This window comes from Heloderma suspectum, chromosome 8 (genome assembly GCF_057233095.1).
Source record: "Heloderma suspectum isolate Gila_16-S chromosome 8, 16-S_ref, whole genome shotgun sequence".
NCBI lineage: Eukaryota > Metazoa > Chordata > Lepidosauria > Squamata > Helodermatidae > Heloderma > Heloderma suspectum.
In genome coordinates, this window is record NC_139465.1 from 3,716,145 (window position 1) to 3,730,031 (window position 13,887).

The window sequence follows — 13,887 nt, forward strand, 5'->3', positions numbered from 1 at the left end:
AAGGGGCTCAGAGCGTGACGATTCCAGACTTGCACCCCGGCATCTTTGTCCCCCAGGACTGAGGTGCTTTGCACATGCTCGGAGCTGCAGAGTGGAGACCTGGTGCTGGCAGCCACAGTGGCACAGACGGTAGGAGCCCAGCAACAGAAAGACTCCAGACTTCCCTGGGGACAGTGGGTTGAATCTTTGTAGGTTTGGGGGAGGTGGCAGAGCACCTGCAGAAAGCCGCCAGCTCAGTCCCTGACCTGTCCACAGTGAAGTTCAGCCCGAGAGCCTGAAGAGCTGTTTCCAGGCTGAGCAGGCAGGACTGGGCTAAGATGGGGCCCGGTGGCCTGATCCAGCACTTCGCTTGTTTATACGCCAAGCCTCTTCCGTGGCTGACCCCTGCCCCGGTCGAAGCCCCCATGAAGTTCTTGCTTCGAATGAAGTTCTGCACACGTTCCCTCGCCCCACTCTCCGAAATCGGGGGCCTTTAATGCGCCCACTGAAGCCTTCTTCGCCTGGCTTTTACCGGCCAGTTCATAACCACGTGTTGTCTAGCACCTGGTGGCTTTAGGGCAGGGGTGAGCAACATTGGGAGGTCCAGGGGCCATTCTTGCCCCCTAGACTGCCCCCGTGGGCCGCAGTTTGCGGGGCGCTCCACCCCCGCAAAAGAGCAAAATTGCCGGTTTGCCCTTAAAATTTAAACACGCGAAATGCGGCTGTTCTGGTGCCCCATAACCCTACAGGTGGCATATGTGTTTCTCTAATGTTTTTGTTCTAAGTTTCAGCAGGCAGAAGGGGTGGGGATTGCCAGTCGCCCACCCCCCGCTTTAGGAGCTGTATAAATAATAGCCATGCTAGCCTGTGTTTATGTAGCCTCTTCTGTCTGTTTGTTTGTTTATTTATTTATTACATTTATATCCCACCTTTTTTCCTCTTTGAGGAACCCAAGGTGGCGTACATAATCCTCCTCCTCTCCATTTTAGCCTCACAACAACAACCCTGTGAGGTGGGTTGGACTGAGAGTCTGTGACTGGCCCAAAGTCACCCAGTGAGCTCCTATGGCCGAGTGGGGACTAGAACCCAGATATTGCTCTGTTACGCACCCAGAGGCCTGGGGATGGGGATGAGTTGGAAAGGAGAATAACGCGAAGATGGATAGCAGGAGGCAAACGGCAGAGAGCTGCTTTTGCTCACAGGGTACAAAGTTCGCTGCGGCTCTGTTTGCTGACTACTGGCTGCTCAGCAATATGCAGCTGTAGCTCGACTTATTAGTGCAAGTGAGCCAAACGCGATGTGAGGGCCAAGCTGCACATTGGCCTTTCCCCAACCCGGCGCCCTCCAGGGGTGTTGAACTACATATCCCATCATCCCCAGCTGGCCAATGGTTAGGGGTGGTTGGAGTTGTACTCCAAAACATCTGGAGGGCACCCAGAGCCTACAGTAGAACCTTCATGGTATACTGGATTAGTGTGTTGGGCTTGAGGTTTTGGTGACTTGCAGGAAGCCCTGGAGCTAATCTCTGGGATGGGCTACCTCACAGGGCTGTTGTGAGAATAAACTGAGATGACCCCATGTAAGCTGCCCTGTGGTCTTTAGAGGAGGAAGAAATGGATACCAGTCTATTAGGTGGACACAGATGCTTAATCAAAGAGGCAGGGAACTGCCCCCAAAAGGTACCTGCAAAGGAAAAGCTGCTTCGAAGCCCTTCTTTAAACTTGCCTTCCCTGTCGAGCCTTGTCATCCTTATCCTCAACTAAAGTGATGGGGCTGTCAGTGCATTTGCTTACCATTGATACCGTTGCCGTCACCACCACTCCTCTTTCCTCCCTGTGTTGGATTGTAAGCTCCCTGGGGCAGAGATCTGCCCTGCTTGTGGGTTCCTGGTCAACAGCTGGCTGGCCGCTGTGTGAACAGAATGCTGGACTAGATGGACCCTAGTCTGATCCAGCAGGGCTCTTCTTATGTTCTTATCTGCCTTCACACCTTGTGAAACCCTGCGCAACTCCATATATATCAGTGACATTCTAGAAAGAAGTCATTTTATAGTTACAGAAAAATGGGAGTGGGAGGTGGGGAAAGGCAGGTGTTCAGATTGTGCCATTTTTTCTGCCCTTCCCAGCCACTGTCGGGCCCATTGGCTGCCTTGCCCTGTTCCAATCTGTTTGCAGCCACAATTAATTTTCTGGGTCAGGCTATTGACAGCTGCCGTTGCCTTTTTCATTTGCCATCGACCCAGGGTTGGAAAACAGCAAGCTCTTCCTTGCCCTCTTGGGTACTGGCAAAGTAGGATGGGTCTCTTGCTGGCTGCTTGTTGCTGAGGCTGGCCTGGCCTGGCCTGGCGGTCTCCTGGGACTTACTTGGGTTCCCAAGGTGCCAGCCTGGTCCATAGGCATGAATGAAGCTTGTGTGGACGGGAAAAGCAGGCAAGAAGGTCAGACTGTGGAAATCCTTAATTCTCAGCATATCTTTCTATTTTTATTAGTTTATCATTTTTATTAGTAGCAGTAGTATTGGCTTCAATCCCCTCATCACCTTTGTGTTCTAAGGGATGTTGCTGAGATCTGTAACTTGACGTATGGCCAACGTGCAAACTGTGATAAGTCCAAAATTGCAAACCATCATCGGTACTTCAACATAAACACCTCCAATTTCCTCCTTTGCTTTTTAAAGAACCTTTTCTGCCATTATAATTGCAGAGAAGCTCGGGGATGTGCCTGTCATATTTTTATGTTTATGTATGTATTTATTTATTTAAAGCCGTTTTATCTAATCCTCATCCCAAAAGGCTCCCAGAGCGGCTTACCTACAATCTATTAAAAACAAGACAGTCCTTGCCCACACAGGCTTATGGTCTAAAACATGCAACACAAAAGAGATGAGGAGGGAAGAAGAAAAAATCGAGGGGTCTTTCAGCAGGGCTAGTGGAACGGCCCTGCTTCCCATCTCACCTCCCCCTGCTGCAGCCTTCTGGGATATACCCAAAAAGCTAGAAAGAATGTTCGACTCCCAAACACTTCCAACCTCCAAGACAGGGGTGGATAACTTGTGGCTTTCCAGATGTTGGACTGCAATTCCCATCAACCCTAGTGAGCATAGCCAGTGGTAAGGGGCGATGGGAGCTGCAGTTCAACAGCATCTTGGAAAGCCACCCATTCCCCATATCTGCTCTAAGGTTTCTCCAGTAGCATCCTGGGGAATTGCTTCTCTCAAAGCTTTCACTGTTTAAAGCCGAAAAGAGAGGTCTCTCTCAGACCTGGACTACCAAGCAGGACCAAATTATTCCCACAGCAAGCTAGTTCTAAGCCTGCTTGTTCTCTCTCTAGTTTTCTTCAGCAGCTGCACGCTTTAAGACTGTTTTGCATACAGTTATATTTCTTGCATTGTACATTTGCCTGCATTGAAAGTGGCGTTTTGCAAATGAGCCCCTGCAGGCTCCCGCAACCTGGTGCCTTCCAGATGTGCCAGACCGCAACTCCTGTTATCCCCTGCCAGCATGGCTGTGGGCCAGGGGATGATGGGCATTGTGCTTCAGCACATCTGGAGGGCACCAGGTTGGGGAGGGCTGAGCTATTGGATGGGCTCCAGCGCTGAGCTGAGATTGGGCGTAGAGGGAGCATGGGGAAGGAGCGAGTAGTTGGGACCGTTCCACTGCCTGCGGGCTGTCCTAGCTTACGCTGCGCTCGCGCTGCCAGATGGGAGGTGCGTCTTCTCTCATGCCTGGTGTTCCTCCTTCTCACCTCCACTGTTGCCTGGGCCAGAGCAAGAGGCAGGTTCTTGTCCCTGGGCCCCTGATGGGGTATGGACCCTCAGCAGGTGCCCACCCATGCTGACCCCTGGCGCTGGCCTGGAAGGGCATCACTGGTGGTGCTACATCTCTTGGGAGCTGGGGGCTGCTGTCGACATGCACGTTCAGTCCCATCTGGAATGACACGACGTCCTTGCAAAATGTCATTCCAAGGACCATTGTACGGGGGTGGGTGGGGGTGCATGGTGGCCTGTAGCTACCAAGAAGAGGGTCGCTATTATCTGTTAATTATTTATTTATGTCAGTTTTGTACTGTCCAATAGCCGAAGCTCTCTGGGCGGTTCACAAAATGAAAACCACAAAAATACAACAGAAAATACAATATAAAGTATAATAGATCAAAACTACAGAATAAAAATGCAACCAGAGCAAAACCTAGCAGCAGTGCAGATATTTAAAATGCAATAGCAGGTTTAAGACAGCAGAGCTAAAAAAACTGGAATGCTAAAATGCCTGGGAAAATAAAAAGGTCTTCTCTTCCCCTGGCGCTGGAAAGAGTGCAATGTAGGCGCCAGGCGAACCGCTCTAGGGAGTTCGTTCCACAACCGGGGTGCCACAGCAGAAAATGCCCTTTTCCTGGTAGCCACCTGCCTTACCTCTTTGCTATGCAACAGGCAGCGGTGAAATAAGGAGAACCGGGGTGGTCACCCCCCTGCCTCCCACAATTCATGCTCGTAGCTCCCCCATGGAGAACGTTCAGCTCATCCTTGATGGTTTCTTCTCCACCTCTTGCAGACTGGGGGCATGTTGCAGATTTGGGGAGGGGCCGTAGCTCAGTGGAGGAGCCCCTGCTTTGCATGCAGACGGTCTCTGGTTCATCTCTGCGTAGGCCTGGGAATGTGCCCTGCCTGAAACCCGGAGAGCTGCTGCCAGCCAGTGTCACTAGTCCTGGGCTGGATGGACTGATGGTCCGTCTAGGGCAGCTTCTGATGTGCCTATGGGCTGGGAAACAGTGGCTCACCCAGGGCCACCTGGCACCTTTGTGACGGAGGCGAGGCTCATGTCTGGCTGTGAGACCGAGCTCCGTCAGGATGGCCCCATCTGCTACACATAGTGCTCTCTTTGAATGGGGCCTTACGGGACTATGGTCCAAAGCAGTGGGGGGCTTTCTTGCCTGATAACATTGGCAAGGTTTGTGCTGGCAATGCCAAAACCAAGGAGTTTTGGTTCCTTGCCAGATCAATTCAGCCAGATCAATTCAGCTGGGGAGAGCTTGGTGAAAGGTTGTGGAGGGGTGCGCGTGTCGGAAATTATGCGGGCATTCCCAGTTTTTCTCTTTCTCTTTCCTCCCTCCCTCCCTTTTCCTGATTAGCTGCTTAGTTCTGGAGTGTGCGTTGAATTATTCCAGGGAGGCAACGAGGCTGAGGGGCAGGCAAGGCGGGCAGTGGGCGGAAGACTGTTGCATAAGCCAGCAACTGAACAGCACGCTGGAAACTTGCAAATCTCCCCCCCCCCGCCGCCCATCTGAAACTCTGATCAGTGCCTCCAACCTCCTGCCTCCCTCCCCTTTGCCTTTAGTGTGACATTGGATTAATTTTTTTTAGAAACACACGTGCTGCATTTTACCCATTCTTCTTGTTTTCTTTTTTTCCTGGTAAAAAGAGTTGCTTCTGGCAGCTGGCCAGCTGGAAAAGGAGATGGACCCAAACGCTAGCATCTTCGGTGCATTTAGATTGTGCAATCTTCTGGCCCGGGTGTATGTGGAGGGGGTGGGGTGGGGTGGGGAGAATGGGACAGGAGGAAGGGGAAATCTGACGTGTTCTCCTTTCAAGTGACTCCTTTTTTTTTTTTTAAGTGGTTGCACTAATGGAAATTGGGCTGAGGGGAGGGAAAGCCTGGCTGTGTACAGTTTGCAAAGCTGGAGCAAAGACCGTTGCTAGAGCCCCTGAGGAAGAGGGCGAGGGGATATTCTGTTAGGTCATATCCGTGTGTGTGTGTGTGTGTGTGTGTGTGTGTGTGTGTGTTTTTGAAGGTGTGTGGGGGTGAACATCATGTGACTCCTGGTCATGCTGGTGGTGCTCTGATGGGGGGGGGGTGATTACGTGGCCCAGCACAGGCAACTTAGCTTGTGGAAGGGGCAGCAAGGACATGGCTGGATATGCCTGTTCTCCCTTCTGCGAGATGTCTTACTGAAAGGCTCATTTTCCTCTCCCCTGTGTTGAAAAGTGATATCTCTGCCTTGGCCTTTGCTTTGCTTTCACCTTCGCTGTGGGTTTCCAAAGCAATGTTAATGTCGAGTGTCAGGAGGAAGCAAAACAAGACAAGTTGGGAAGTGTCTGTTCTACTCTTGAGCAGTGAGATTGCTCAGAACTTAGATGTTGTTTTTTTTAAAATTATCATCATCATTATTACTACTACTACTATTTTAACATTTGCAAAGCACTAAAAATGTACTAATTGCTACACAGAGATTATTGCAGTAGTGGGGAGACCTTTGGCTTGTGGGACCTACTTTGGGTTTTTTTTTTTTTTTTTACGAGAAACCCAAGTTCCACCATCCAGTGCCTGGTGCAACCCCCCCCCCCCATGACAGAATTTCTGAGCTGAGGAATTTTGTTTTGAGGACCAGAACTGAATGCAGCTCGTGGTCCTCCCACACGAAGATCCACCCCTCATGCCCCCAACCTCTCTTCATTTCACCCGTATAATTTAGGAGGGGGGTGGGGGGCAATCTTTTGCTGCGATTGTCCTTGCTGATCTACTGCAACTCACCCAAAGATCTACCACTCGATCCAGGTCTGTCATCTGCCCACCCCTGGATTAAAGAGCAAGTAAATCCTTCTCTTTGCCTGCAGGTTTACAATCTAATGGGCACAATACAAAAGGAAAAAGGAATGAAGAGGGAAGAGGAGAGCAAGCAAATGCAAGGACCAATTTTTGACATTACATAATATCAGCACTATCATCTAATCTGGATGGGTGAACCGCCCTGCCATCACATGCCGATGCACCCCATGCATGTGCGCACACAGAACACCCAGCAGGCCCCAGAGGGCCAGAGCATAATCGCCCCAGGACTGCAGAAGTGAAGGCAATTGGCAGTTGGGGCCGAGCATCGTTTCCGGCTGCAGTGTGAAAGCTAGCCCCCTGCAGCTGCTTCTTCTCTAGCCGATGGATGGGGCCAGGCTGCTCTTCCACTTGCCATGATGAGGTTCTTCCTGGGAGGAGGCGGTGGCATCTCTGGATGGGTGGAGTAGAATGGAGAGGCAGGAACTTGGAAGAAAACACTCCGCTGCAACATTTTGTTGTAACTCCCATTTATCACACTTGTCAGCAGCTCTTAGCCATGATGATAGCTAAATGGGACCTCCATGTTCAGATGCAGTCTATCTCTGAGTAGCAGTCAGTGGGGGCTGACAACAGGACAGGGCTATTGCTTTCATGTCCTGCTTGTGGGCATCCCAGAAGCATCTGGCTGTCTGCTGGTACCTGGATCAAATGGGAATTTTGGCTGGATCCGTGTTCTTGTGAGTGCATTTTTCTACCATACCTGTGTTGTTGTGTGTACCTTGGGCAATCCTGGCTGATTCAGAGAGCACCTTGACCTGAGATGGTTCCCGGCGTCTCTGTGAGCTTGGCTTTTGCTCAATTTTCATAACCATCTTTCCTTTGCTTGGAGCCATCTGGAGGGAAACATCTGTGGCTTCCCTGTTCTCTGCCAACCTGCTGGTGGCTGAGTGATGGTTGATCGATGTGTGACCCAGGAAAATGACAGCTTGTTTGGGCCATTTGGCAGGCTGCTCTCCTGCCCTGTGAGCTTGCCTCCTGTGTTCCTGCAGAGAGAGGGATGGAAAGCATAGGAAGGAAGGAACCTGGAAAAATCCAAGTGAGAACTTGTTCTGCTTTAGCAATCTCTCACTACTCTTTATTTTTTCTTCCTTGTGCTCGTTCTGGCTTAAGCCCAGGGGCCCACACTTCAGCCCTCAGTCATTTTTGTATGTGCCAGGGAACGTGCAGTAACGAAGAGTTCTTAGGCATGTGTAGAGTGTCTCCATTACACCCGCACTCTGAGATCTGCATTGGCAGTGTGGTTTGTTTGGGCCCTGGCATCTTCCCACTTTTTAATTATTTCTTACTATTTACAATTATTTTTAGGTTGCCTTTAAGGGGGGAACCCTCTCAAGGCAGCATGCGAGATAAAAAACCATACAAAATGGATATGATAAAAATAAATACATATTTAATAATAAAAAAATGTTACCAATAATACTAGTGCTACAAGAAAGTCAGCGAAAAAAGGTAGGTCTTCAGAGCTTTCCTAAAGATCTGCAAAGAAAGGGGTCTGATGAACCAGCGCAACCACTGAAAGGGCCCATGACCTTGCACTCACCAGCCTAACTGCCCTTTAGAAGCTTAAACACTGCTAACGAGAAGGCTTAGAAAAAGCACAAACCTTTGAGAAGCACAGACCTCTGGATGCTCTTTTGGGTGCCCAGACGACTGTGCCTTTGGTGCATGTTAAGCAGCACTGGGGGGGGGGCTGCCCACTCCCCCCATGGAAGATTCTAGCTTCTCCTTCTGGATGGTCAGCTCTCATTAATAGTGAGTGGGAGGGGGAGGAAGAGAGTAGGATTTGTTTTTATTTGGGGCAATGCAACAGAGTTTTCAGGCCACACACTACCCAATTGCTCAGTAGGAAACTAAGCTCCCAGTGTTCTGCCCACTGAGCGCCAATGAGCTAATTTCAGCCTTCCCCAACCTGGTACCCTCCAGATGTGTTGGATGACAGCACATCTGGCCCTTCTTTTGAGAACACAGCCATTAGATGCGCATTTGGTGGCAACGTGAGAGAGGGCGTTTTCAGTGACCGCACCCAGGCTGTAGAACTCCCTCCCAAGGGAGGCCAGTTTCACTCCCTCTCTGCTCACCTTCCAACAGCAGGTACAGACCGCTTTATTCAAGAAAGCATGTGGCCTGTAAGTGGGTCTGTTGGTTTGGATGCTTTTTATTCTGTAATTGTTTATTGTATTTTAATGTATTTTATTGTTTTAATCTATTTCAAATTGTTTTTATAAGCTGCCTTGAGTCCCATTTTTGGTAGAAAGGCAGTATAACTCAAATAAACTCACTCGGGGCACTCCCAGCACCAATGAAGTCATTATTGTTCATATGTAATACAATTAAACAACAACTTGCAAACATATGAACTTCCTATATCTTGGTGCTTGCTGTTCTACTTGGATTTCCTCCCCCTGCCCCCCCCCCCCCGATCCTGTGCATCTTTAGACTTCCTCACCACGAATGTTCTGGCTATGGGTCAGTATGAAGAGGTGGGAAAAAATACTAATACAGCGTTCGCCTTGTTTAGCCTCATAATCGCCCTGTGAGAGAGGTGGCCATGACTGTGGTGATTGCTTCCAACAGTGTCTCTGGTTCTCTCGTAAGATCTTTGCTTCCCGTATTTCCAAGACTTTCGTGTAGGCAGCACAATCTGCAGCATAGGGTGTCACCCGCTCTGCCCAGTTTCAGCCCAACCTGTGTTGACTCCACTGCCTCTCTTTTCCTCCCCCTAGCCTGTCTGTTCCGGTTCAACGGCCTCTCCCTAGTGTATCTTCTCTACCTCCTGCTCTTGCCGTGGTTCCTGGGCCCTACGGAATATACCATTAAAGGTAAGGTGTCTGCATTTTCCTAGCTTGGTATAAGAATAGGGGATCTGCAATTCCCAACTTCGTGCAATGAAAGAACATGTGGTCTTGGGGGGTAATTTGAATCATTCTGCAAATTACGCACATACTGGCATGTTTTCATTCTGGCTTCACAATTCAGAGAATTGTTTGCTGCAAATCAGGGATGTTGAACCCCAGGCCCATGGGCCAAATCTGGAGCACCTGGGGGCAGATCCAGCCCTGGGGTTCCCCAGCAGGCCATGCCCCTTTCCTCATGTCCGACCCCTTTTGCCCCAATCACTGATTGTTTGTTGGTTTGCTGGCTTCTGTGCAGTTTTCCCCCATTGAATGCATCTCCTCAGGCTTAGTTACTGGCTTGAAGTAAGAGCTTGAAGCTACCATATGCTGGCATTTTTTGTGTTTTGGCTCCACCAGCTTTTGCATTTGGCCCCACCACCACCAGAATGCGCCCCTTGAGATCTTCTCTGAGACAGAATTTGGTCCTCAGGCTGAAAGAGGTTCACCGCTGTGCTGCAAATGCATGCTCCACTTTAAGTTCGTAGTTAGCTCTTTGGGCGTGGGTAGACTTGCAGTAAGGACTACGGAAGGAAGGCAGTGAGGGTGGCAGTTGCGTAAGGTCAGAGAGGAGACATAAGAGAGGGAGCAGAATGGGAGCCGTGCGCGCTGTTCACTGACCCCTGGGAGACCTACCACTCTCCCTCCTCTAGTTTTGAAGCCTTCAGCAGAAGCTGGGTGTAGGCTTTCCAGGTTTTCTCCCCAATTCCTGTGTGCTAGAAACTTCACCTCTCTTTGAAAAGAAAACCCCAAGCTTCTCGCATTCCATGGGAGGTACCGAGAGCTTGGATTTGCAAGTTCTTGGGACATGCATGCACGTAATGTGATTCTGCAGGTTGCTGCAGAAATTGATGTGAATTGATGCACAAATACATCAGATATACACAGTGGCCCTCTCCCCACTCTCAAACTTCCCAAGAGCATTCACACTGTGCAATAGGGCTGAACTTGACTTGCCTTATTTACACAGTTGGGCACAGTATCGGTGCGCACTTACATCACAGCATGTGACCTCCTAGTTCATTCTGAAGGCTCACCATCCTGCTTCCCAAACTGGCCAGCCAGGTGTCTCGGGGGTGCCTAAAAGCAATGCCTGAGGGCATTAACTATCCCCTATTGTTTGTCCCCATTGAACTGGCATTCAGAGGTATACTGTGGCCTGGTTTGCACGTAATGACAACCCAGAGTATGGTTTGAGTATGGGTTGTTGTTGAATCGTAGGTTGTCGTTACGTGTGAACTTTGCAGTATGGCTGAACTATGGGCTGTCAGGAAGATAACCTATGGTTTGTTGTTGGATTGTGAACTTTGGGTTGTTTGTAGTTAACAAACTATAGTTAAAGCATAGTGCAGGGTTCACAGGTAACAACAACCCATGATTCAAAGGCACCCCACAATTCAACGACAATCCATACTCAGCCCATATTTGGGGTTGTCATTATGCATGAACCAGGTTTGCGTCTGAACAGGGTAGTTCTCTTTAGCCATCCTGGCTAAAACTTGTTGTGAGATCTCTTCCTCCTGCATGAATTTATCTCATCCCCTTTAAAGCCATCTTAAGGTGCTGCCAGACGGAGGGCTCCTAGCACTACCAGGGAGAAGGCACTGTGCAGCTATTCCATCCTTTTCTCCTGCACGATCTTCTGTAGTAAGGAAAAAGACAAAAGGAGTGGTGGGAAAACATGGGAGGGCTACTAGTGGAAGACGGCATTATCTAGACTCCGGGTGTTGAACCTCTTTCAGCCCGAGGGCCAAATGCAATTTCAGAGAAGCTCTTGGGGGTGGGGCTAGAGGCAAAGGGGAACAGCAAAAAATACCAGCATATTTTAGATCAAAGCTCTTACTGAGCCTTCGCAGAGGCGTTTAACCTTTTAGAATGGGAAAAAATGCAGGACAGCTGGGAAACCACGAAACGATTGGTGGTTGGAGGAGAGGGGGTGGGGCCAGGAGAAAGAGGCATGGTCTTCTAGGGAACCCCAGAAGGCCGCATTGGACCCCAGGTGGGCCAGATTTGGCCTGAGGTTCAAGACCCCTGGTCTAGATCCCTGTATGATTCTGTGAGAGAGATATGCAACGGCATGCCAAAAGCCTGTCTGAACGTGCCATAAGCTAGTGGGCATTGCTACGTGTTCTGGTATCTCTTCCTAAGAAGCATATGGGCCCAGGCAGCTAGGGCATTTGGCCCAGGTTGGTCTGTCTCACCCGCTTTCTAACAGCAGTCAGCGGCAGATGCCGCGGAGGAAAGTGTGGGCGGAACCACAGGGACAGTTGTGGCGGCGGCAGTGTGGAGGGAGCTATAAAATGCCCTCTGCTTGCAACTTCCTGCTCTTCCTTGGCTTGCTGCTGCTCCTAGAGTAAAATGATGGGCCCCAGTGGCATAAACTCCCTCGTTTTCCATTCTTCCATAGGTCCCTCCCCCCTCAGACAGTTTGGGGAGGGTTTCCTTCCTGACCAGCCCATCCCAGGGGTCTGCGTGTGACAGACCCTTCACTGTGTGTTCAGCCGCCTGTTTCTGGCCAGCTGCCACGGCCATCTCCGGTTTGTGATAGGTGATGTAATGAACCCTTCCTGTTTGGAAGGACAGGTCTATTTTGCCCTGCCCTGCCCTGCCCGGCGATTGCTTTTGCTAGGAGCCGGGGCATTTGGTTCACCCAGCGCCTGCCTGGCAGGTCTCCCATTTCAACCTGAAGAAAAACAAGCAGGAGATCCTTCACCAAGGCAGGTCCTTCATTATTATTTTTTTAAACTACCAATATTGACTTTCTTCCTTGTTCTCTATGTCTCTGCTTTCAGACTAGGGTTGCCATCTTGTATTCCTCCTCGAACAGGAAAGGGGAAAACCACCCCCCCTAAGAAATTAAACAACCAACAAGTGGAAAACTGGCTTGTTTGATACCCAGATGGCCGGTGAGATGGGTGTAGCCACAGAGAGAGGCTATGAGGGCAAACCAGTGTGACTTGCACACGGCAACCCTAGGCCCCAAACCAGGATTAATGTGAATGTCTCGGTGCATTTTTTTTTTTTTTTGCACCCTAGCTTGTTTTACCAGGGCTGGCTGCTCTCTACACCACACAGTGGACCTGGGCTCATGCGGTTCACAACATCCACATACAATGCCCAAGACATCAAATAAAATTATAATTGATGTAGACACAGCTTGGGACCCACGTAGGTTGTATCCACATCACACACACACACATCTTTTCCAGGAGGAGCAAGTGAAAGCCACCCCTCCTCCTCGTCGCTTTCCCTCTTGGAAGGTCCTGCTGCTGTGCTTTGCGAGGGTGGAGGCTGCACTTGTGAGTGAACGTGTTTCCGGCTTGGGCTACTCACTCATAAGTATATCTGGGAGGGCTCCAGTCACGTTGCTTGAAGGGGTGTCTTCTGTAGCTGGTAGATCTGGCTGCACCCCTCACAAAGCTGTTGTTTCAAGTGTCACATTTCAAGATCCAAGAAAAGGGAGCGTGGCACATGCAGACGCGCACACTGGAGCCATGGCTTAGTGGGCAGAGCACCTGCTTTGCATGCAAACGTCCCCAGTTCAATCAGGTAGGGCTGGGAAAACTGCTGCCTGGAACCCTGGAGAGCCGCTGCTGCCGGTCAGTGTCGACAGTACTGGGCTAGATGGACCAACGGGGGTCTGGCTCCATAGAAGGCAGCTTCCGAGGTTCCTATGGCTGCAGCCAGTTCTGCCGCATTGGGAGGACTTCATTTTGTGTGAGGAGCTAGAGCCCTCCTAAGCAGCACATCAGATGTTCCAAGCAAAGTGGAACAACCTGGGGACCAGGATATTTGGGAGAGTACCCTGCTCCCACACCAACCTGCCCGGTCACTGAGGTCGTCAGATGAACTGCTCCTGGTCATTCTGTATGGATCCGCAGAAACTGTTTGGAGTCCACTTCTTGTAGCTTCAGTGTGTTGCTTTCCCCTCTGTGGCATTCTCTGCCAGCTGATATTAGGCAGATGCCAACACTGTTTTCCTTTCGGCGCCTTTTATTTTAAGCAAACTTTTCCTGAGTGACCAGCCACGTTTTTGTTGGTTTATATTGGCATAACTTGATTTTAAATATTTTTATTCTGTATTTTGATTCTTTTGCTCTTGTTACTGTTCACAGTTCAGGAATCCTGAGAGATCTAGAGCATTTTGTAAATAAATGTGTCTATCCAAACATTACGTGAAAAGAAGAAACATTCCTCTTTAAAAACACAAGCAAAAAGTATTATTTCTCTACAGTCAACCTGGCAGGGGAACACTGATGAGGGGTTGCACTCCGGATCTGGTCCAAATGACACCAGCTGTTCCCGAGATCCATCCCAGGGGAAAATATTTGTGTGAGCGCAGATTCCCTGCTACTTTCTGGAGTGTGTCAGCGGCTGGTTTAATCAACTCTGCAGCTGTCTGTGATGATCACCAAA

At 49.9% G+C, this 13,887-nt stretch overlaps 1 protein-coding gene across 1 annotated transcript in view; it reads left to right on the plus strand.

Annotated features, from left to right (window-relative positions):
• PIEZO1 (piezo type mechanosensitive ion channel component 1 (Er blood group)) overlaps positions 1–13,887 on the plus strand; it is a 144,087-nt gene that overhangs the window by 41,782 nt on the left and 88,418 nt on the right. Inside the window, exon 2 of the mRNA XM_084812771.1 lies at positions 9,304–9,399. Coding sequence (XP_084668897.1) covers positions 9,304–9,399 — 96 coding nt within the window. The remainder of the gene's footprint in view (positions 1–9,303; positions 9,400–13,887) is intronic.